The sequence below is a fragment of the Phoca vitulina genome, unplaced genomic scaffold (assembly GCF_004348235.1).
Source record: "Phoca vitulina isolate PV1807 unplaced genomic scaffold, GSC_HSeal_1.0 scaffold1, whole genome shotgun sequence".
NCBI lineage: Eukaryota > Metazoa > Chordata > Mammalia > Carnivora > Phocidae > Phoca > Phoca vitulina.
The window spans coordinates 62448865-62473766 of record NW_022589704.1 but is presented as its reverse complement, the minus strand read 5'-3'; the positions used below and the strand labels follow the sequence as shown (position 1 = coordinate 62473766).

The 24902-nt window shown below is 37.6% G+C and overlaps 1 protein-coding gene across 1 annotated transcript in view; it reads left to right on the top strand.

Annotated features, from left to right (window-relative positions):
• The window catches only part of CERS6 (ceramide synthase 6), a 306091-nt gene that overhangs the window by 161644 nt on the left and 119545 nt on the right, over positions 1 to 24902 (top strand). Inside the window, exon 4 of the mRNA XM_032408695.1 lies at positions 4831 to 4888. Coding sequence (XP_032264586.1) covers positions 4831 to 4888 — 58 coding nt within the window. The remainder of the gene's footprint in view (positions 1 to 4830; positions 4889 to 24902) is intronic.

The following is a 24902-nucleotide window of genomic DNA, read 5'->3' as shown; positions in this document are numbered from 1 at the left end:
GATGGGTTAGCCTGGTGATGGGTATTAAAGAGGGCATGTACTAAATGGAGCACTGGGTGTTATGTGCAAACAATGAGTCATGGAACACTACATCAAAAACTAATGATGTAATGTATGGTGACTAACATAACATAATAAAATAAAATTAAAAAAAAAAAGAAAACCTTCCTAACTATATTTCTATTATTACCATAACAACAGTGTCTTTTGAAATGTCTCTGTACGAATAAGTTTAATGCTTCCCTTCTCCATCCCCTCCTTTCATTAGTATAATCGAAGGATTTATCCCCTGGTTATTGTTAAATATTTTATATTAATTACATTGTCCCTGAAGGGTGATAGCATTTAATTTGGCCATGAAATTTAAGGCAGTTATTTATGTTGCTAACCCTAGTCCTTTTATTCCAAAATTAGGCTTTTTGAATTCTTAATTTTTATTTGTATTTTGATGGGTTGGAATTAAGCTAAGGAATATTTTAGTAAAGGTTAATAGCACTGTATTTTCGGAGCTTTGGACTATGCGAGACTGCTTTTCCTATTCCTTCACAAGTGAAAGGCAGTTTGGCTGGCAGTGGTTAACTCTGATTGAGTCTTCTCTTTCTTTTGTAGGTTAGTAATACAGAGGAGAAATTTAAGACCAATTGGACATTTGTTTCTTTGATGGTGACTTACTTTCATTTGATTTTTGTGTTGACTTGTTTTTGCTCTTATGCCTGGTACTGAAGATTTTTTCTTTTTTTTATTTTAACCCAAAGATTCAAAACTTTTGTCAGAATGCGGCTTTGAATTGATATTATTTGGAATACAATTTAGTCCTCTTTTATTCTGTTCAGATTTTGTTTTTTTACTGTCTTTGATTATTCTATTTCAGTTCTGCAGTAGTGTTTTCTCAGAAACAACTATAATTAGACTTGATTTTTCTTGTCCTTCAGATCTAGTCTTCTTTCATCTATTGGTTCTTTTCTCTGGTCATATGGGGGTGTTTGTCTTCTACATCAGTGATTTAATTTTACATGGTACACATCTCCATTTTTCTCTCTCCCCCCATGTGGGTAATATTCTGTCACTTCATTTTTAGAATCATTGTACTGCTTCTTTATTTCACTTAGATTCTCTTTTTATCATACCCAGTAGTCCTTTATTGATTATGGCTTTCTACTTTGGTCTTTAAGGGACATGTCTTCTTGTATCGTACTAACAATGCCAAATACTTTTCTAAAAATTACATCTGGTTCCTCTAGGGAGTTGTTTTTAGGAGACAGGTCTTTGTTTGACTCTTTAGCATGCCCTTTTCTTTCCATATTTATGCACTACTTCTTGGTAGACCTATGTTGACATTTAGCTCTTATTTTCATTCCTGAATTTGGCAGTATCCATTTAGACCCGCTCACAGAGAGGGTGTGTGGATTGCCCTGGGTCCCACCCTCTCTCTGTCGTCCTCTTGTTTGCTTAGTAAAAGTCCTCTTTTAGATCTCAGACCTTGTAGCAGTTGACGTTTGTAGGCTCTGGCCTATTTTCAGTGGTCTAGAAGAGTTTCATATAAAGCAGCAATTGCTAATGCCTTGTTCTTCATACTCTTTATATGGATTATTTAACGACTCCAACACCCAGAATATATACCACCATAAATCATCTTGTCTCTAAATCTGCTTTTCTGCAACTGAAACCCCAGGGCGCTACATATTTCCCTTTCTCCCCACTTACCTTTTAAAAGTAGCAGTCACTAAATGATAGGGTGGGGGGACTCTCCTCCTGCCCCAAAAAGCCTCATTCATGATGGAGAACAGGTTTCTGACCATACAGATTGTTGCATTTGTATCCGAGATAGTAGAAAGCAGAGAAAGGGAGATATGCTAAGATTTTCCTACTTCCTTCAGGACTCATAGCTTGCTTTTCTCTGCCTTGAATTACATTTTAAAAATCTAATTTTATTGTTTGTTTTCTGCTGTAAAATTCTCTGATTCTTGCAGTAGGTTGAAGGTTATATATGTATCTATTTTGTGGTTGCACGCACCTTTATTTACCTCTTGTTTTATAGGTATTTTAGTGGGAAGTTGGTGGAGGCTATCCATCAGGAGACTGTAGCTAGACATCATTTAAAACTGTAACTTATATGAAACTACACAAATAAAAAAAGTTATGCATGTGGCAGAATGCTTGAAAATTTTGCTTCCTGCAGATATTTTGTGGAAATAAACTCTGTCTTGTAATTATTCATCGCAAATTGTTATTCAAATGATGGAGGCATTGGTGTCCCGTATTAGAACCTAGATCTTAGGAAAACCGGGTAAATTTAGTGAGGGAATAAAATGTAGGTACATTAAGTGATTATAGGAATTCCAATGACTTCCATAAAGTTTTTATTATACATAAAAATTGCCTGGTCACTGACTACTAACAGAGGAGTTTTAGAGCTGAAACAGCTGTTATAAATCTTTTAATCTGGGAGTTGCAAATTCACTTGCCTTCAGAGGCCAGAAAAGTAACTTGCATATGCATGAAGTAGGTTGGTTTCATACGTTGGGAAGTGGAGATTACTTGTGCCACCAAATCCTTGGGTTGTAATATCAAAAGAGTATACTATAAACCTGCTCTCCCATTATAGAGATGAAAACTGAGGTTAAAGAATAATAGATTTGCCCAAAGTTAGGAGATTCTGTGTGTTTGAATCAGAACCAGCTACGTAGTTGCAGTGCCCAGTGCAAAATAAAATGTGGGGTCTCCTGTTCAACAGTTACGAAGAATTTCAAGATAGTGCCAGCAAAACATTAAAACCAAGCGTGGGACCCTGTGGTTGTCACTTCTGGTTCTTGGTCTTCAGTTCTGATCTAGAATTTATACATCCAGAAGGAAACATACAGACAACTCTTTTTTTTTTTTTTTAATATTTTTTTATATACAGACAACTCTTATCCACAACCACCAAAAATCAGTAACGGAGAAGTGGTTAAAATTAAGTCCTTGACTTTGATGCTGCAGTAAGTGAACCACCTTTACTTACAAGAGGGCTTTTCTTTATCATTTGCAAGTTTTCGTTGAATTATTATACTGCTTCCATCCGTTTTTATCGTTTCTTCCTGAATTCAGGTTTTATGAATTATTAGTTGAAGATTCTCAACCCTGAAGTTCAAAGCTCTTCTCTAAATGTTAGTTCTGGTTTGAATTCCAGGATGTTTGAAAGGTCAGTCAGCCCAGGAATGAAATTCCGAGGGACACTTGTGTCTGCTATTGGGCCTTACTCAGCTCTCAGAGGCCCCCCACCATTATTCTTTTCCTCTTACCTTCAGAAGCTGTCATTTTTTCCAGAATATTTTGTCTAAAATTTGAATCATCTCCTAAAATCATCTCTCCCTCCCTTCCCTCCCCCCCTTTTTTTACCTTATTTGAAAATATTACATGGCTTGCAAACACATAAAGTAATTTGCCTCCTGACAGATTGAAGTTGACTAGCCCCTTTCTCCCTTGTGTTCATTTATAACTTGTACCCCATAGAACTACTAACAGCATAACCTCAGAAATGCTAATTAGTGAAACTTTAAAGGCATAGCTATTCACACCCAGAAAATATAAGAAGTAAAATTGGGAATTGAGTACTAGGGTAAACCATATATACATATAATATGTAATTTATATAAAGTCTTTATACAAAGTCTTATGTATATATTTTTAAAGTTTCAGGTACTTCACCACTAAATATTTCACTGTAAATCCCCTAAAAACAAGGGCATTCTCCTACATAGACTGTAATACAGTTCTCCCACTCAATAAATTTAACATTTAAATAACACTGATGTCTAATTTAAGATTCATATTTAATGTGTTCCATTGTCCCAGTAATTTTTGATACTGTAAAAAAAAATCTAATCTATTACCTGTTTATTATCTATGAAGGCCATTTTACAAAATCTTTAATTTTGATATCAAATGCATGAATTTTCTTCCTAAGTTGAGGTCTTGAAGGTCTTATTTTGAAGTTTTTGGCTATCCCCAAATTGCAAAGATCTCTTCCAACAATTTCCTCTGTTAGCTTTACAGTTTCACCTTTCAAATTTAGGTCCTACATCTAAGTGCAGTTCATCTTTGTATAGGGTAAAAAGTAGGGCTTCAACTTTTTTTTCCTCCTGCAAACATCACCACTGTCCACATAAAGTCTTATATTTTAAGACTTAAACATTGAATCATTGAAAATTGAAAGAGAACCAAAAATGTTTTTCCTCACTAAAAAAATGGAAGTCTAACTAACAGCTAGATGTACGGTTTGGGGTGGTGTAAGGTTGTCATTAACAGTCGTATATCAGGTGGATGCCTTAGATTCCAAGTGGGTTCCTTTAGCAACATCCACAAAGATGTCGATAAGTATTTGTTAAAAGATGAAGGAAAAAATCTTACTTGACTTAAAAATACTAAGGCTTTTATTTTTTAAACAAGTATGAACTTCAGTTAACTTATTTACTTAATATCTGAATTAGACAAGGAATTCAAAACAATCTTATGTACCTTTGTATTGTTGAACTGTATTCCTTCATGAGCAATTAATAAGAGGAAATGCATATGTTGGAGAGAGAAGATGAACAGATGGGCAAATACAGTAACTGGAAGAAAATTTGTTATGAATTATTAGTATTTAAGATTTTGCAATAAACCATGCCCATGTGTTTAGCTAACACTGAAATTGCCCATTAAACTTAATCCCTGGTTGGAGTGGTGGGGCCTGGGGTGGGGGTGGGGTTTGGCAAATTTAATGGACTTTTTTTCACTCACATGTTTCAGAATACTATGCTGTGAATACATAAACTGAATGTCATAGAATGTTTTTTTAAACTTCTACAGGTGGAGATTTTCATTTTCCCTTTATGTATTTACCTATGGAGTCCGGTTCCTAAAAAAGGTAGGATCTGCCAAGTTACTTTATATAATTCTTATGTAACTGTAAGCCTATATCTCATTTTTTCTGTGCGACAGAGTAGTATTTTAAATCATTGTAATAGGCTTCCGAAGAATATTTGTGCATTTTTCTTTGACTTACAAAAATATTTGTAGTTTATCCTTTATAGTAAATATTTTTTAGGTATATACCAAAAATACCTTTGAAAATAATTTGTTTTGCCAGTGAAAGATGTTACAAGTCCTCTGACCACTGTAGTTGTTACTTATTACTTATGGCCATTAGGAACCTTTTAAAATCCATCTGATGCTTTGAAAGAAGTGAAGAGTTTCCACGTCATACAATTGAAAAAATCAGTTGTTGCAATGTGTGTTACCACTATAATCTTCACCAACAAGAATTATGTTTTAGTGTCTTGCAAAGCTATTAACACGGCAACACCAGCTGCTGCTGGAAAATGGAGTTCCTTTCCTAGATTGTGTTTCCCCTGCTACTCTTTTGCTATTCCTGCATAAACTGAGGCACCTTTATCTGTGAAAGTAATTCTTCAAGGCTGCCATAACCTTCTTCCTGGTTATTTCAATACTGAATGCTACTACTAACGAGTTAGGCTGCTTAAGTTCAAGTCTTAGGAAGACTGAGCTTCTCTTAGTCATGCACGTACTAATAATACTGATTTGGCAGAAGGTTGGAAATGATTTTTAAAAAAGTTTATAGTATTAAGCTTTAAAGTGAAATCTATGTTATCTTTGTTTAGTAGAAAATTTTTTCCAAAGTAAGGCATTGTGCCAAGTGTCATGTTTTACTGGTAAATTTTCATGTAAATATTGATGTGAAAATTTGCAAATGCTTTTTCAAAGTCTGAGTTATAAGATGCTATCTGCCTGTGGCAAATTCTATTATAAATAGTGGTTGTTTCCCAATGTCACATTTGCCTAGAGGGATTATTCTTTTTACCTGTTGTCTTTTCCTTTAGTAACTACACTTATTTTTCACTTAATTAAGGCTACCTGGCCCAGAGACCCCTTGAATAGATTTAAAAGAATGAACCTCATTCTTAAGGCTGAGTATGAACAAATTCTCAACTGGGGTACATAAATGTGGTAGAAACTGCCTTTTTTGGAACCCTACTGTTCTAGTTTTCAAATTTACTTACTTGGAAAGAATGACTTACAATGTGCTTACAACGTCATTACCTTGGAATAGGAAATAGCTTTGGATGGAATTTCAGCTGACAAGGGAAAGTTGTATTTCATGGGAATGGCCAGTTGCTAACTGAGGTCAAAGTTTGGAATTCATGTTGGGTTCTGTGGGTGAAGGGCTTTGACGGTTAAGAGAGATGGTGAGAGCCAGGAGCACTTTTTTTTGCCCTTCTGTGGGATATGGTCTCTTTTAGCCCTTCTACATCAAGCCTGGCCATCTGTCATCAGAGCAGGAAACACTTTGACACTTAGCTCTGCTTCTCTCTGTCCAACAGACTGAAGGGAACAAGAATAGCTTTTATCCTTCAGTCCTCAGTGGCTGTGTAGAAGGCAGTAAGAGGGCCTGTCAGTGGAATGTTTGCTTGGAAGTTGCTTTTCCTTAAATTATCCTGGTTTCCTTTCTTTTCTTTTCTTTTTTTTTTTTTTTTGGACTTTATTTTTAGAGAGAGATTGAGAGCAGGGAGAGGGGCAAAGAGAGAATCTCAAGCAGACTTCGAGCGGAGTGCGGAGCCAGACGTGGGACTCGATCTCACGACCCTGAGATCAGGACCTGAGCCAAAACCAAGAGTCGGAGGCTTAACTGACTGAGCCACCCAGGCTCCCCTATCCTGGTTCCCTTTCATACTGCATCTGGTTACGGCAAATGCTTTATAAATGAGAAGAGAGTGTCACCTGGGTGGTTAAGCATCTGCCTTTGGCTCAGGTCATGATCCCAGAGTCCTGGGATCAAGCCCCGCTTCTGGCTCCTGGCTCGGTGGGGAGCCTGCTTCTCCCTCTCCTTCTGCCTCTCCCCTGCTCATGCTCTCTCTCTGTATCTCTATGTCTCAAATGAATAAATAAAATCCTAATAAAATAAAATAAAATAAAAATGAGAAGAGAACTAGATGTTTTTCTTCTTGTCAAATCGTTCACATTTGGGGTTTCTTCCTCTAATACTAAGAAGCTCTCAGTTTTGGTTGAGTCTGTAGTTTGATGTTAGTCATCATGTGTGATAGAAAAGTGCACACAGAATCCATGGGACTAAAGCAGCTGTGGAGGACTTCATAAGCCATCTTGTCCAACCCTCTTATTTCACAGCTGGAGAAGCAGAAATCCTGAGAGGGTAGGTAGCATTTCAGGGGTCACACAGTTAGTTTATTAAAAGCTGAATCTGAAATGAAACATGCACGGCTGTCTCTTAATCCAGTACTTCTCCACTCCATCAGCCTGCCCTAACTTCAGCATGATTTCCAAATGACTTCCTTCTTTGGTTAAGTTAGCTAACTTGACCTCATGTAGTCATTGTTACCATTTATAGAACCTTAAATACTTACTTTAATGGATATTTAAAATATATTTTCTATTAACTTTCTTGGAATGGACAGTGTGTTTGCCTATCTAACCCAAGAGGAAAAAATGTATATTGTCAACAGAAATAATCAAAACAAGGTAATTCAAATTTTCACAACACTCTTAAGTGTTTTTAATAAAATAACAAGGCAGTGAACCGATTTTAAGAGGTGAGAGGCCACAGCTGCTTCTTACTCCCAGCAGTAAAAATGTTTATTCTTACGTGGGCTATTAGAAAAATGCCTGAGCAGCTTGCACTGTACAGTTTTTTTCTGACTTTAGGTCAAATGAACCTGTTGCATGTCATCTCCTAGGGTGGATTAAGTCACTTTAGAACCCTTTCTACCCTGAAATTCTGTTAAAGATTCAGTTAAAGAGATATTTACCAAATGCAAAGCACCATGCACCCACAACAGTAGATAGAGAATCTTAAAAAATAAAAACAAATTGATTCATAAGTAATTTTAGGAAACCATAGAATTTTAGATGTAGAAGTTGTCACGTGTATCATCAGAACACCTTCTTTTGTAGGTGAGGCTAGGAGATATCAGTCTCTAGTATGAGAATAGCTTTGGTTTTCTCTGCCATGTTGAAATACATTCAGGCTGAACACTGAAGTTTTATTAAATGCTGTTAACTTTTCCAATTTGAATTGGCTTAATCCTATAGGGAGAGTATACATATTTCTCTGGGTTTACCACATATAGTAGAGTTTCAGTGTGTAAATGTGACTGATTCAAGTGCCCTCAGTTTTAAAATATTCTTTGTATTTAGAATACATATAAACTAGATTTAGGTCAATAAACATCTGTGCTTAGTCTGGGTCCTGTGAGAGGGAGATACCAAGATACATTAAGATTGAATGTGTAAGAAATTGATTCGGGGAAATGCCTGTTATAAGCAAAAATGGGGAGGGTGTTGGGGGAGGCTGGAAGAGCCTTCAGACCCCAGTGTAAGACTGACCCCCAGTGTGGGAGAGAGCGAAGGAAAAAAGGTTCGGTGAATCTCTAAGATTGCCCTGCCTTTCTAAAGAAAGTTCAGTTGGAGAGTCCCAGAGCCACAGTCTCCATCAGAGGAGACCTATGTTTCTTAGAAATGGCCTTACTCTAGTATTCCTGTTGTGCTCAGTCATTGGCTGCAAGCAGCCTGTGGCCTTCATGCAAATGCAGTCCAAGGTCTAAGAGGCACAATCTCATGATTGCCACGTGTGCTTTATTTTTTACAAATATTCTAGCTATTCTGAGCAATGTCAAAGGATACATCATGGAATAAGACTCTATGTGACGTAGAAATTACGTATTTACATGCAAGATACTTAGAAGCACAGAGTACTATTTATCATACTTTTTTTTCATTTTATTTAACATGTGTTGACTTAATCTCCATTATGTCATAGTTCTTTCGGTTGATATGTAAATGCATCTTTGGAGGCTGACTTCTTACATGAGTTTGGTAACCATACAATCTATCTTAGGGTCCTAGGCAGTTACCTCTCCCTTGTATTCAAAATGACCCAGTTTGGGTGATAAACTATATAGTCACATATGAATAGCTCTATAATAAAAAATGAAATAATTGGCCCTGTATTTTCAAAATTTCTAGACACCCTGTAAGGTATGTGTGTGTTCATTTATATGAAATCAACAAAATGTTTTCTGTAATTTCATGATGACAAATAAAAGAATGAGCCTCATATTTTATAGTGATGTGATAATGCTCAGGTATGCACATGTTATATGTTATGTTTTCTACTTTCTCAGCCTAGAACCCCCTTTATAGATAGCACTAACTTTGGTCATGAAGCAAACTCTAGAAGGCATTGACTTTACAGGGGGGTTAGTGAGCTATTAGGTAAAGTTATTGCTAGGTTAGTAGGAAATATTTATATAGTTGAAAGATAAGCCTATCTCAGTAGTCTTTTCCTGTAATTGCTGGACACAAGCAACTCTGCCCATAAATATGATTGTAAGTGACAAGTGCTTTTTAAAAGAAAACCCAGAATTTGTTTAGGTGCTCTGAATTTGTATCACACAATGTACTCATACAAATTAACACATTTTCCTAAGTCCTAAAAGAAACCACATTCAAGCCTAAAAAAATAGAGTATCTCTCATTTACTGTTACCTTTTTTTCTCCTTTGTAGATAGAAGTTTATATTGGGTGGAGTTCTTTGAATATTTTTCTTTGAGTTTCTTTATTTGTTTAAAATATAGTGTCACAGGAAGGCAATGTAGATATGCATGCAACTGGGATTTAGGAAATTTTTTTTTCTTATAATCTACATGTTAGGGTAATGTATATCCAACTTTTTGATCCTATGGTACATTTTATATCAATCCATTTTGTACACATGCATGTATATAATGAAATACAAGTTACTCAAATATTACCTATACGTAACTTCTGTGTCAGTCAGGGTCCCATTATGAGACACAAATCACAGGAGTTATTTTTAGGAGTGACTATAATATAAAGAAACATTAACTGGGGAACCACTAAGACTGTGTTGCACCAAGTAATTGATCTGCTGACTCTTTCCTACCAGTCTGCAATGAGATAAGGAGCTTGACCTGAATGCAAATCAACTCACTGCTTCTTTTTTGAGAAAGTCTAACTGTGAAGAAAAAGTCAGCTGAACTAAACAGTGTGCTTAGTGATGTAGTTAATTTACATTCTGGGGAAACAGTAACAAACATTTCAAGGACTGGCACTCTGTACATTCTGGGATGAGCCGTGCCCTGGAGGTATCATGGAGATAGTAATGGCAGGAAGAAGCTACCTCTCTGAGGACCAGGGGCTCATGGGAAGTGGGTGGAGTTATCAGAACCTAGAAGCTAGAAGGAGGAGCCATGGAGCTAGACATCAAAGAGGGAACGTTGACCAGCTGGAGTCTGCAGGACCACAATGAGGCTGGCTGTGGGAATAAGGAAAAACTGCAAACAGCAAGCTGCCATTGCCACTGGAATTTCACTGCTGGGGTGAAGATGCATTGCTGGGGGTGTGGGGGGAGAGGGCGATGGAGAAGTGGTGGCCCGAACAGGAAGCAGAAGAGAAAGGAGCACATCCCATCTTCCTCTTGCAATCTTCCAGCCTCCCTCTAGAGCTTCTTAGAGGCTCAACTCCATAAGGCACCAGTTCCTAAGAGCCAGCTGAATTGAAGTTTGCAGAGGGCCAACTCTGAGGGGGAGAAGCAGTATCTTAATAAGTAGCCCAGCCTTCCCGTAGTGCTGCATTCTCTTATGTACTCTGACAACTCATTGTAATTAATTACATTTAAAAAATATGCAAGTTGCCACATATTCTGTTGGCTTCATGACTGACTAGGGGGTGAAAAGCCGTCATTGAAAAGTAGTATCTTGGCCAAATGAGCACTTTGCCCATCCTTTTAGACAGTCTCAGTCTGCTCAGAATGAAGGCATAGTTCATTATTCATTTGTTTCATTATTTGTTTCATTATTCATAGTTTCATTATTCATTTGGTGTGCTTTTCCAAGTTCAACAAGGCCACAAAATGTTGCCATGGTATCATGCTTCAAGGTGTACTCTTTTGCTTATTGGTTAGCTTGGACTCTTTCTAAAATTGAAACAGCAAATTTGTCATCATTTTGCCTGTCTTAACAGTGAAAATAAAATTTGTCTAGCCATTAGAATATGTCTCCATTTAAAATTTTGTTCTTTGTGTCATTTAAAATATTTTGAAATTGCTTGGAGTATGTCCCTTGTTGAAGGAGGTTCAACTTTTAGAGTTCTCCCTAAGTTTTCACTTTCACCTAATGGCCCCATCAAATAATTTTGTAAGAATTGCAGATGACATAGAATATGAACATTGGGAATAGACCCTAAGGATCAACCATCTCAAATTTCTCATTTCACAAAAGAAGAAACGATTTCAGAAGGATGAATCGACTTGCCTGTGGCAAAAATAGAAGCCAGACATGCAGTCTTTAGAATTTCTGAGTCCATTAAAACAGCAACAACAACACGACTTAGAAAACAAGTTTTAAAAATCCAGCAATTCAAGTATATTTGTTTTAATTAGTAAACTCACCTTATTAAGAAATAAAAGTCATGTCACTGTGGGAGAACATTGAGGGAAAAGTCAAGATTGAGGTGGTAGTTTTGGCCCTGCCAATTATGTTTCATCACACCACTGTGCTCTGAGACTCATTTTTCTCATCTGTAAAATGAGAAAATGATGCCTGCCCTCACTTCCTCAGCTTTTGTGTAGGATTGCTGTGGAAGCTATAAAGTACTTGGAAAGTGTAAGACATACCACTAATTGTTACTGATTGAGAGGTAGGTTCTATTGGGGGCTGTGAATGCCTAACTGTCCTGTAATAAAACTTCTTCTTTTTAAAAATTTTTTAATTTTTAATTTTTTTTTTTGACATGAAACTTTTAAATGTGTCACTGCCAATTCTAGCGGTAAGATCCCTTGTCGTGGCCATGCTTTGATGCTTACAACTAGGTAAATGCACTTTCTGGAATGGAAATGATCTGGAATGGCCTTGAGATGTTGTCCTTCCATGATTCTTGTTGTATCTTCCGTTTTCCCTTCTACCCACATGTACCCTCTTGAATATTTTCTGATTTCCCTCATACCTGTCATTTGCCCTTCTCTGTTGACTTGTGGTTGGTATTCTATCTGAGGAGAATATTCTGAGGCAAGTGGGAAACTGAGGATAAGGTGATACAGCGAGGACCCAGAAGAAGTAGTCAGAAGACCTGGGTTTAAGTTTGAATTCTGCCATTAATCAGTTTTGCAGCCTGAAGAAGTGACTTCATCTCTCTGGGATTTAATCGCTACATCTCTAAAATCAGTAACGTGGACTAATATAACATTTTTAGAGTTCATACACCATAATTCAGTGAGAAATTTGAAATAGTCAATAATTATGGCAAGCCGGTATGACCTGTTGAGAAAGCAACATGGTGATCAGAATTATAACCATATGTATGTTCATAGACTGTGACTCAGCAGTTCAACTCCTATGAATGTATCCTGAGCAAAGAATTATACAGGGGCAAAAAATACATGTGTGTAGCTATTTATTACAACTTAAAAATATACATATGCATGTATCTATACATACTACATGCAACACAAATTATAGCAAATTCAAATAACTTAAAGCAATCTTAATGTCTAATATTAATAGAATTTTCAAAATTATTATCATCAAAATAATAAAATAGCATGTAATCAATTAAAAATAATTGTAAAGTAACCATATTATTTATAGTCCTAATAAAATGCTTAGTAGAACTGTACATGAAAATAATTAACATTTATATAGATAAATGGAAAGTAATAGATAAAAATGAATTCTTTTAGAAAGACAGAACTGCAGATAGTTAATTTTTTCAAATGTCTTTACTACTTTCTTTTCTTTTTTTTTAATTATGTTAATCCCCATACATTACATCATTAGTTTTTGATGTAGTGTTCCATGATTCATTGTTTGCATATAACACCCAGTGCTCCATGCAGAACGTGCCCTCTTTAATACCCATCACCAGGCTAACCCATCCTCCCACCCCCCTCCTCTCTAGAACCCTCAGTTTGTTTCTCAGAGTCCATAGTCTCTCATGGTTCGTTTCCCCTTCTGATCTCCCCCGCTTCATTCTACTACTTTATTTTCTATTAAAAATATTAGCCCTGAGTTATGGGCATTAGAATGAAAATGACTGTGCATCACTTTAGGTATACTTGGGTTTGAAAGAGCTTATAGTTGTAACTTTTAAAAAGGAGAAAATAAAAAAGTTGAATTCCACTTAAATGGCAAAGAGATACAGAAGTTTTATTTTAATAAAATCCCACTGTCCATGTTTGCCTGGTCCTCGCTGCCCCAATCCCTGAATTTTCTCCCAGTGGCTCCCTTTATGTGATCATCTTGACTTAGATACCTGAGAATGTCCTAGTACTGACTTTTGAAGGAGCTTTTTAGTCTCCGGTGGGATTCTGGGGAGATTCAAGCTCTGTTTCCATAGCGGATTTATGTGGCCTGTGTTAGGGAATAACTCGGAATTCCTCCTTCCATTAGCACTCTCAGAATGAAAGTCCCACCTCTTTTGGTGTGGGTTAATGACTTGGAAACACTATTGGCTTAGTGCATGACCAGGATAAGTGTTGGCATCACTGAAAATAATCACATCATAATCAAAGTCATGATAGCTATGCTGCACTGAGGACTCAGTATGGGCCAGGCATGATACTGATCACATAGTGTTCATTTCTCATGTGTTGTGAAACATAACTTCTCATCAACCAAAGGTAACCAAGGATCAGTTATTTGTCTTGGGTTATAGAGCTAGTCAGTAGGAGGGCTGGAATTTAAATGGAGATACCATTGACGTTGTGGCTTACTTGTATCCAGGCTTCATTACTGACTCGGTGGATCTACTGTGCTGATAAGGACTGACCACTTAACAAGAAAAAGCAAAGGCTGTGTCCTATGACTATATATTATATATCTTAAGACTACAGAGTTAAATTTAGTGATTGTATTCAAAAGGCTCAAATTAAGCATTGTTGCTTTTATGTATTTACTTGCAAATAAAGTCACATCGGCAAAGCTGAGAATCTCTGCCTTTCTGCATTCTTGGTATTTTTGGATCGCAACAAAAATTGCTAATTTTCAGACTGGGTATAGATCGTCCCTTTTTACACAAACCTATGTAATTATGCAATACAAATTTTTCTTCCCATCTATGATACATATTTACTTTCTACAGTGTGACTAACAAACCATTAATACACTGTTCACAGTAAGAAGCTGGTTGGGACAACTCAGTATGCTCTACAGTTAGGGGAATGTGCATTAGGTGAAATTGTTCATTGCCTAGGAAAAATTAGGGTGTTCAGATAATAAAACCATTTCATCAGCACTGAGGTTATAGCTTATAGTTTTTTTTAATTTAATGAGATGCAAGGATTTAATTTTGGGTGTGTATAATTTTCTCTAAAGAGCATTGAGAAGGCTTTTTACCCAGGTTGTCTTTGCTTTGTGTTCAGGCTTTGTCTTGAAGGAATGACATCTCACACCAACGGCTTCCTGCAGGCGGTGAGGCAGAAAGATTTCAGGACTTGCAGTAGCTCATGAGGCTGAAGTGGATTTGTAGGAGGAGGAGAAAATACTTGTGTCGATTCCCAAGTACAAGTGACAAGTATTACGAAGTGATACTTGCTCTTACGTAATTATTTGTACAAAGGTTTGTGGATTTGGTGCTTGGTCAAACCATGAATATTATTTTTTTCAGCTCACTTAATAAAATGTCAACTTTGTAGAAAGTCTAAAAATAAAAAGCTAGCTTCTATTTTAGAGGCTACTAAAATAACACTCATTTACATAAGCTGTTCATTATTAAACAGTCCCCTAAAGGCATAGACTTATACCTCTCAAAAGTTTAGGGCTGAACTTAACTGTGAACAACATTGGTCTTCATTTATGTGCTGTAACAAAGCTAGAACTACAGGCTTCCTCTGGCTGAGGGCAATGCCTCAGAACTGCATTGCATTAGCATTCCTGTCCTGTTTCCACGGGGAATAGAAAACTAGTCACTCTCAGAAGAGTTCAGGTAATTTGATATGAAATATTGATCCATGTATCAAAATCTTTACCTGCACATTCATTCTGCATTAGCTGAATCATTGTCTGACATAAAGAAAGATCCTTTACTGAATTCAACAAGAAAAGCATTATTCTTACCAAGGTTTGCTTTAATAAAATCTGAGAGCTCATGGTTTTCACATACCATGGTCATCATAATAAATCATTTTCCTCATCAAATGTAATGAAACAAACCAGATGCTCATTGCTTAAAAACAATAGCGTTCTGAGAGAAGTAATGAGATGTTCTACTTCTGCTTCTAAAACTGGTGTTCTGTCTCTTCAGGGAAGACTCAGTCTTGTCTGTGTGTTGAGGGTGGGAGTATGGGTACTTAGGACAATTATCTGATGTGGAGCAGAGCAGCGGGCATCCCAATCAGACTAGCTCATGCTTTGATTACAGCTCCGCGTGTGTCTCCAAAAAAAACTGGTTCAGAGAGCATCCACATATTGGGTCAGCTACAGTGTGCCGTAAAGTGGACATATAGTTTAGTGTTTTGCTTAGTTTTGTGCCCTTCTCCTTTATTAATGTATATGAGAATAGGCCTGTCTGTTAGAAACCATTGCTGTTAATGCTTAGGATTTTTTTTAGCAAAAGTGTGGTGGTATCATCTACCTTCTAATGACTATTCAAAGGACAGAGAAGATGGCCATTTTGGCCTCAAGGAATTCACACTTCCATAAGGCAGTGAACAATGGAAAGGATAAGATAAACTTTTTCCAGGCAAAACTAATCTATATTGATAGAAGTAGTTTTATGAGGGGTGGGGGTGAGGGCGTGGGCAAGAGAGAGCCTGCTGGAGTGCTGGAGCTTTTCTAGATCTTAATCAGGTCATGGTGACATAGGTACGTACATATGTAAATATGTATCAAATGTCTATGAACTTAGATTTTATTGTGTGTAAGTCATACTTCAATTAAAAAACTTAATGGTTTCTGATCATCCTAGAGCTGCCATTTAAGCAGTTGTTATGTGTTGCTGAGTGGAAATGTGGGCACAAGGCAGTTGAGGATCAAAGACTCTTATTTAAAGGGCATACCATTCATGGTTCTTTCAAGAGCCTCTGTCTGTTACCACTGGGAAATACTGATCTCTGTTCATTTGTTCATTCTTTCAGTATCTGTTGAGCACCTGCCCTTTGATAGGGATTATTCTAAGCATCATGGAAAAAGAAGTTAGCAAGACAGTCTGAGTCCTTGAGCTAATGTTAGTATTGTTCTTCCCTTCCCTGGGATCATCAGTAGCATAGGAATTTAATTCAATTTAGCTAACATTATTAAATATCTACTATACCAAGACATAGTGACAGATACAGGAGAGGGAACCCATGGTTCTTGCCTCTAAGGATCTTATAATATGGCAGAGGAGTTAAGATTTCTCTATAAATACTTAGAGTTTATAATAAATGACAGAAGTACAGGGTTCTTCCTGAGCATGGAAAAGGAATTCAATGAGGGAAATGAATAAACCTCAGAGAGGTAGTATTTAATTTGAACCCTAATAAATGGTATGACATTGATATAGGGGGGATAGTGAAAGCATTCTTAGATGGAGAGTACAGAATGGGAAAACTGGAAAAATACAGGGTCTATTTGAGATTACAGAAAGGGAAATCAGAAAATAAAACTGGAAATGTGTTTGGGAAGGACTTGGCTTGCATTAGAGAAACGATGGCTTAATTCCCCTGCATGTCCTCATTGTAAAGATACCTGGTATTTGTTTGGAAGGGGCATCCTTCCTCCTCCCTGACCTCAATCTATAGTCTTTCATCTTATTAACTTAAGTTTCTGACTTTTCTCCATGTCTTCTCTGTGTTCCTTCCCTTTCTTCCATATACTCAAAATGGTGAATGGATGGGAGTTGGGAAGGATAATGGAGAGTCATTTCAATTACCCCCACCCTCAGGCCTCATCCATCTATGAATTGCTGTAAAATTACATCCTCAATCCTTGCACCCAGAGCCTAACCACCAGATATTTACATTACTATTCCTATTAACCCACCACAAGCAACATGATTGCTCAAACCACTCTCCTTCCCCAATAGTCGTGCTTTATCCTTCTCTGCCTCAACATCCTCACTTTCAAATTCCAGGTAGGTATCATATCTATCAGAGTGTCCTCTCCATTTAGATATTTAACTAGACATTTAACTTTATTTATTTATTTATTTATAATTATTTTTTCATTGAAGTGTGATTGACATGCAAAAAAGTTGGACATATTTAATATATACAATTTGATGAGTTTGAAGATAACTGTGTACCCATGAAATTATCACCATATATGATGCTCTAAACTCTGTCATCTCTAGAAGTTTCCTCTCTCCCTCTTTTTTTTAAGTAGGCCCCACGCCCAGTGAGGAGTCCAACGCAGGGCTTGAAGTCATGACACCAAGATCCAGACCTGAGCCGAATTCAAGAGTCAGATGGTTAACCGACAGCCATCCAGGCGCCCCTCCCCCTTTTTGATAAGAACATTTGACATAAAATCTACCGTCTTAAAATTTTAAGTGTACAGGGTGCCTGGGTGGGTCAGTAGGTTAAGCATCTGACTCTTGATTTTGGCTCAGGTCACAGTTTCAGGTTTGTGAGATGGAGCCCTGTGTTGGGCTCTGCAGTAAGCATGGAGTCTGCTTGAGATTCTCTCTCTCCTGCCGCCTCTGCCCCTCTCCACTGCGTGCGGTCTCTTTAAAAAAAAAAATTAAGTGTACAATGTAGTATTGTTAACTATATGCACTGTGCTGTACAGTAGATCTTTAAGACTATTCATTTCACATAAGTAAAACTATATATACCTCTCTAATTCCTCTTTCCCTGAGCCTCTAGTAACCACAATTCTATCCTCCACTTCTACTTATATAAAATAGGATCACATAGTATTTGTTCTTCTGTGTCTGGCTTATTTCATTTAGAATAATGTCTTTAAGTTCACACATTGTAGCAAACAGCAGGATTTCCTTTTTTAAGGCTGAATAGTATTCCATTGTATTTATATACCACATTTTCTTTATCCATTCGTCTGTAGATAAACGTTTAAGTTGTTTCCTATTTTCTGTTTTCTTTGCCTTTGTGCATAATACTGCAGTTGAGCATGGATATGCAGTTATCTCTTTGAGATACTGATTTCAGTTCTTTCAGATAAAGATCCAGAAGTGGGGTTGCTGGGTCATATAAGTTTTTGAGAAATCTCTATGCTTTTATCCATAGTGGATATACTTACTTCCAGCAGCAGATCACAAGGAATCTCTTTCCTCCACATCCTTGCCAACACTTATCTTTTGCTTTTTTTGATAATAACCATCCTAACAGGTATGAGGTGATATCTCATTGTGGTTTTGATTTGCATTTTCCTGATGGTTAATGATGTGGCGCATCTTTTCATTTACCTTCTCTTTGGGGAAATGTCTATTCAGGTCTTCTGCCCATTTTTAAAATCTGGTCATTTGTGTTTTTTTTGCTATTGAGTTGTAGGTGTTAGTTTGAATACTAACCCTTTATCAGGCATATGATTTATAAATATTTTCTTTCATTCTGTAGGTTGTCTTTTCACTTTGCTGATTATTTCCTTTGCTCTGCAGAAGCTTTTTAGTTTGATGTAGTCCCATTTGTTTATTGTGCGTATGGTGTCCTAACCAATAAATCATTGCCAAGGGCAATATCAAGAAGCTTTTCCCCTAGACTTTCTCCTAGGAGTTTTATAGTTTTTTCTTCTAGGAGTTTTATAGTTTTTCTTCTAGGAGTTTTATAGTTTTAGATCTTATTTTTAAAGATTTAATCCATTTTGAGTTGACTTTTCCAAGGGTCCAATTTCATTTTTTTCATATGAATATCCAATTTTCCAAGCACAATTTATTGGAGAGCCTACTCTTTCTCCATTGCGTATTTTTGCCCTATTGATTTATTCTTGAGGCTTCTGCCCTACCTTTCTATAACAACTGCACTGAACACGGTCCCCAGCTTTTCCTCTGATTATCAGCACTTCTGACAAAGACAAAAGTAGGAAAAAAAACAGTCCCCTAGCCTCTATGTTTTTCCACTGCTCCAATTATTCTTGCCCTAAGCAGGCCAGGTACATTTTTATCACTGGGCTTACTTAGAATGACCTTCCTCATCTTTATCCAAAGATGATCTTCAGCCCTGATTCTTCACAGATCCTCCTTACCATGGAAAACCTGTAACTTATGGCCCTTTAAATCTCTACTTCAGTGCATCCTATATTTTGTAAGGTTGTATAGTGTGTATGTAAACTAGCTAGCTTGTTCCCTGAGCCATGGAATGTGTTTGATTAATAGGAGTTGTCATTATTAATATCATACAATATCATTACACCTACTTAAGTAGTAGGTGTCTTATCTGTGTGCTCTCAAATTTATTTCCATCCAGTTCTAAAAGCAGGTCAAGACAGGACCTCATACTCCAGTGTATTTCCCCATAGTGCTTGATATCCTGCTGAGAATACAGTTAGAGTTTGAGTAATGAAATTAAAAATATGCTACTTTGCTATTTTGAGCAATTTTGTTTTAAAAGTTTGGGGAGGGGTTCCTGGGTGGCTCAGTCAGTTAAGCATCTGACTTCAGCTCAGGTCATGATCTCAGGCTCCATGCTCAGCGGGGAATCTGCTTCCTCTCCCTCTCACTCTCCCTTTGCCCCTCCCTCTGTTCATGTGTGCGCTCTCTCTCTCTCTTAAATAAATAAATAGATAAATAAGTAAATATCTTTTTTAAAAGATTTATTTATTTATTTATTTATTTATTTATTTATTTGACAGAGAAGGAGAGAGAGAGCACAAGTGGGGGGGCAGCAGGCAGAGGGAGAGGGAAAAGCAGATTCCCCGCTGAGCAGAGAGCCCGATGCGGGACTCGATTCCAGGACCCTGGGATCATGACCTGAGCCGAAGACAGACGCTTAACTGACTGAGCCACCCAGGCACCCTGATATCTTTAAAAAAAACAAAAATAAAAAAATAAAAGTTTGGGGGAAAACTACTTAAAAATTAAGGACTGAAATCAAGATTAGAGATTAGCTGAGAATTTTTATCATTTTTTTCATTTGTGGTTACACTCTCTCCCAACATAGGGTTGGCAGTAAAATTAAATAAAATATTAACTTCTAGAGTCAAGGCCCCTATTGCTCAAGGCCACTAACTGGTAATATTCTAAGAATTATCTCTATAGTGACTTGGATACTAGGGGGCATTTAGTAACCACGGCATAAGTAAGCATAGTCTATTCTCTTTGGAAATAGTCCTGTTGTGAGTATCAGCTTCTCCTTTGTGGATGATAAAATACAACAAAGAGTTTCATATTCGGGTGCCTGGTGTTCAGCATCAGCAGACAGATTACATTTGGCCCCAGCCATCCAATACAGAGGGCGGAGGCAATAACTAGACTGTGGTGCTCTGGGTATGTGCATATGCAGACACCACTGGCCCGTGAAGCATGAATCAAGAAGCAGCTCTTTTTTCACTTTGCTCCTAGCCATGGCTCCTCACAACCTAATGTCAGTTTTTTTTCCTTAAACTAGTTGTTGAAGCTGTAAAGCAATTGATAAAGTGGTGCTTTACTAATTTTCTTCTTTTCATGTGAATTATGAAAACAGGGCCATGTAAAAACAAAATTAATAAATGCTGTGGGTACAATTTGACTTGGGTCCTATTGACCTAATTTATAAGATCCTAGGCAGGGAAATGATTTCCCACTTGCTTCTCCTTGTTAACCAGTCCTTTAACCCCAGAGAACAGACTCCTCTGGTTGATTTCTGTGTAGCACAATAAGTGTTGATAAGCATGGAATGTGGTCAGCAGAGACTGGCAAAATTCAGATTACCAAACAATGCCACAAAGAAAAACACAGTTCTATAGATTACTTATGTAACTTAAATAGCCCTTTAGATGAGAGATAGAAGTTAAAAACAGAATTTAGATTTTGATACTGGTTGATTATTATGATCATCTCTTGTTAAGATGTGACATTCATTTATTCATCCATTTAATAAATAGATGCTTGTGATATGAAATTGGCTTTCTAAAAAAATGGGCATCATATAATATTATTTTACAAATTTTTGCCTAATAGCCATTTTTAGATATCATGTTGGAAATGTTATTCTTTCCCCTTTATAAGTTTCTCCTGACATACACTTGTATTAAAAAACACACACACTAAATATAACATTGAGGTTTTATCTTCATGTGTTGAATGTGGAAATTATAGGCCAAGAACTTGATAGAAGTTCAAAATGGACTCCCTCTGAATAATAGAAAAATTGTCATTGTTAGAAAAAGTACTGGTTTCTAGTTCCATTAATTTTAGATCTATTTTGCCTGCTAAGAAAAAGAATTTTATTTAGTAGTTAATAGTTTAGCAGTGAATAGTTATACCTGACTGTTGCTAGTTCAAACCTTTAAGCACAGATAAAATAGACTTTAGATACTGGTAGTAGCTTCTCATGTTATTTTAAGACTTTTTTGTTACTTGTGCTGCAGTCTATTTAGGATGTCCTTGCCATTTTCCACATTGTGTTGTCATAGCATTTGTTTCAAGGAAGTGATGTTCTAGTAGGTTATTTCATCCTTCTAAAATGCATGACATCCTGCTAATTACCAAGTTCAAAGAGAAAATGTTCCAGGAGTGGTCCTCAAACTTGAATCAACCGGAGGGCTTGTTCAATTATGGATAGCTGGGTGTTCTCCCCCAGAGCATTGATTCAGTAATTTTGGATGAGGCCTGAATGTTTGCATTTTACCATGTACCCAGGTGGTGATGATGGTGATGCTGGTCCAGGAACCTCACTTTGAGAACTACTGTGTTATATATAGTACGGTGCCCAGAAAGGCTAAATACTCACTTAACACATGTGTTAGTTTTCTGTGGCTGCTGTAACCACAAACTTAGTGGCTTATAACAACACAGATTTATTCGTTTACACTTCTGGAGGTCAGAAATGCAAAATCAGTTTTGCTGGGCTAAAGTCAAGGTACTGGCAGAACAGGTTCCTTCAAGAGGCTGTAGGGGAGAATTGGTTTCCTTGCATTTTCAGCTCCTGGTGGCTGCCATGTTCCTTGGCTGGTGGCCTCTCCTTCCATCTTCAAAGCTCATCACTCCAGTCTCTGCTTCTGTCATCATGTCACTTTCTCCCTTTCTGTTGTCAAATCTCCCTCTGTCTCCCTCTTTTCAAGACACTTGTCATTATAGTTAGGGCCCATCTGGATAAACCAGGATAACTTCCCCAATCCAAAATCTTTACCTTAATCACATCTTCAGGTTGCTTTTTGCCATATAAGGTGACATCCCCAAATTTCAGGCATTAGGACTTGGGTATTTTTGGAAGCCATTATTCAGCTTACCATACTATGAAAATGTACTCATCTATCTTGGTCTCTTGGTCTCTCAGAAGACCTTCACTAGCATATCCAGGGAGAAATACCATTTGGCACGTCTAAAGTTGGAGTCACTTTGGGTTGCCTCTCATATGAACCTGGAGATAATTAGCAGGTGGTAAACACACCTGCTTTTGCAATAAATATTCATGGAAAACCAGGATAACACAACATCTGAAGGTTTTCTCTAGGAGGGCCACATATTCCTCATCCTTAAAGAGCTTACAGGTTAATAGAAGATGTGACTTGCTCACAAATACATTTAGCATCTGGCAGCACATGACAAAAGTCCTGTAATAGTGGTACAAGTAGACCTCTAAGATTAAAGAAGGAGGAAGAACTATGACAAGATGCTCAGGGAGGACTGAACTAAGGATGTGGTTTTGAGGATGAAAGATGAAGGAACCTTCAGCTGATGACAGTGGGCAAAGGTGGTGAAGGGACGAACAGTGTTGGGAAAGAATAGAAAGTAGTAAGGCTGGAACTGTGTGTGTGTGTGTGTGTGTGTGTGTACATGTTTGTGTTTGGGGGCAGGAGAGGAGGGGAGACAGCAAGCCTGATGATGATGAGAGACAGATTGGGCAGGTGGGTGAAGGTCATGATTCCCAGGTCAAGAACTTGGCTTCTGTTGAGTAAGAAAGAATAGAGGTAACAGACAACGGAACTAGAGCTGGAGCAGTGTGAGGAATAAATTAGAAGCAGTAATGACAGGTGGCAAGGGGATCTGTGTTGGCCACTGCGGTAGTCCTGATGTCCGGCGTCCATGGCATTGGTCCATATGCTGGTGGAAACTGGCTCTTGCATATCAGTTGTGGATTTTTGTGTCAGGTGTGCCCCAGAAAGTTGGCAGGTCAGTTTCAGACAGGTAAAGCATTTCCTGCTTGTTGTGAAAGTTTATCCAGTACTGAAGAGGTAATGTTGAATTTTTTAAAAGGGAAAGGAGGAGACAGGCAGAATGTTTTTGGTGTATTTAAAAGTTACTTCTAAAAGAGGGGGGAAAAGTGAAATTTTAAAAAGATTTCTACTTCCAGAAGAATGACTACTTATTACCTGGCAAAAAATGTGGCTGTTTTTTTTGTTATGTTTTTCATAGGGGTAGAAAGAACTTTTTTTTTTCCATTTAGAGTCATTCACTTAGCAAGAGGGGAAAAAAATTCAAGGGATATACAGATTTTAATGAAGATAATGAATACTTTTTTTTTTTTTGAAGAGACAAAAACTGCTGCTTACTTTTTAAAAAATGTTATACTTGGTACATAATACAAATAATTTTAAGATATACTTCAGTTGTTTTGCTACTACCAGAACAGATACAAAAAAGAAAAAAATATACTTCGGTTGTGTGATATTTAGAGAAGAGAAGGCAGCTGACTTTTAGGGGATGAGAAGGAAGGATATTTCAGCCATGGCACCCACCCACTTCCTCAGCCTGCTCCATGTGCTGGTCTGTGCTCAGTCCTGGACTGTGGTATTTAATTGATTTTCTCCCTGCCCTCTGAGGTTGGTATTATTACCCCATTTAAAAGAGAGAGGAAACCATCTCAAAGAGGTTAAGTAACCTTAAGTGGCAGAGCTGGCTTTCGCCCCCAGGTCGTGTGATTGTTCTCCCACATTCATCACTGTTAAATGTCCTCACAGTAAAAATAGTCCATCCCGGGGCACCTGGGTGGCTCAGTCGTTAAGCGTCTGCCTTCGGCTCAGGTCATGATCCCAGGGTCCTGGAATTGAGCCCCACATCAGGCTCTCTGCTCAGTGGGAAGCCTGCTTCTCTCTCTCCCACTCCCCCTGCTTGTGTTCCCTCTCTCGATGTGTCTCTCTTTGTCAAATAAATAAATAAAATCTTAAAAAAAGAAAAAATAGTCCATCCCAATATTCGGTCAGGTCTAAAAAGCAAACCAATTCACTGATATTACATTATATCATCATGTGGATATTTTATGGCAAAGAAGGATGGGAGAGAAATGACAAGATGCAAGAATATTTTTAAAGTGTTTAATTTCTACGAAAATTATATAAGCATATGGTTTCCAGAAATCCTATTTTTGTATTTTTCAACAGATAAAAGCATTTAACTTACTGTACTAGAAAGTAGAACATTTCACTTTGTAACGGGAGACATCTGCTTTTTGGCCCCGGTAACAAATCGTTTGTTTGCCCGTGGTAGACAAAAATGATGTCAGCCCTTCCTGACCTGGCTAACTCTTGCCAATCACATAAGTCTTTGTTCAAGCTTCAGCTCTCTTTCCTTCCCCTGCCTCTTCCCATGCCTCAGCTCCCTCTGGGCTGTCCATCCTATCTCTGCCTCCCCCACCCATTGCGCCCTCTACCCCGTTGGTGGATGCTGACGAGCTCAATTGCTGTACCTGTCACACGGTTACCTATGTGTTGCCCAGACTTACTGTCAGTGCCTCCAGGTTGGTTCCTGAAAACAAATACTGAATAAAGAGTTGTCAAACAGGTCTGCTCTTTGTCCAGGAGGTGGATGGCCGTGCTACG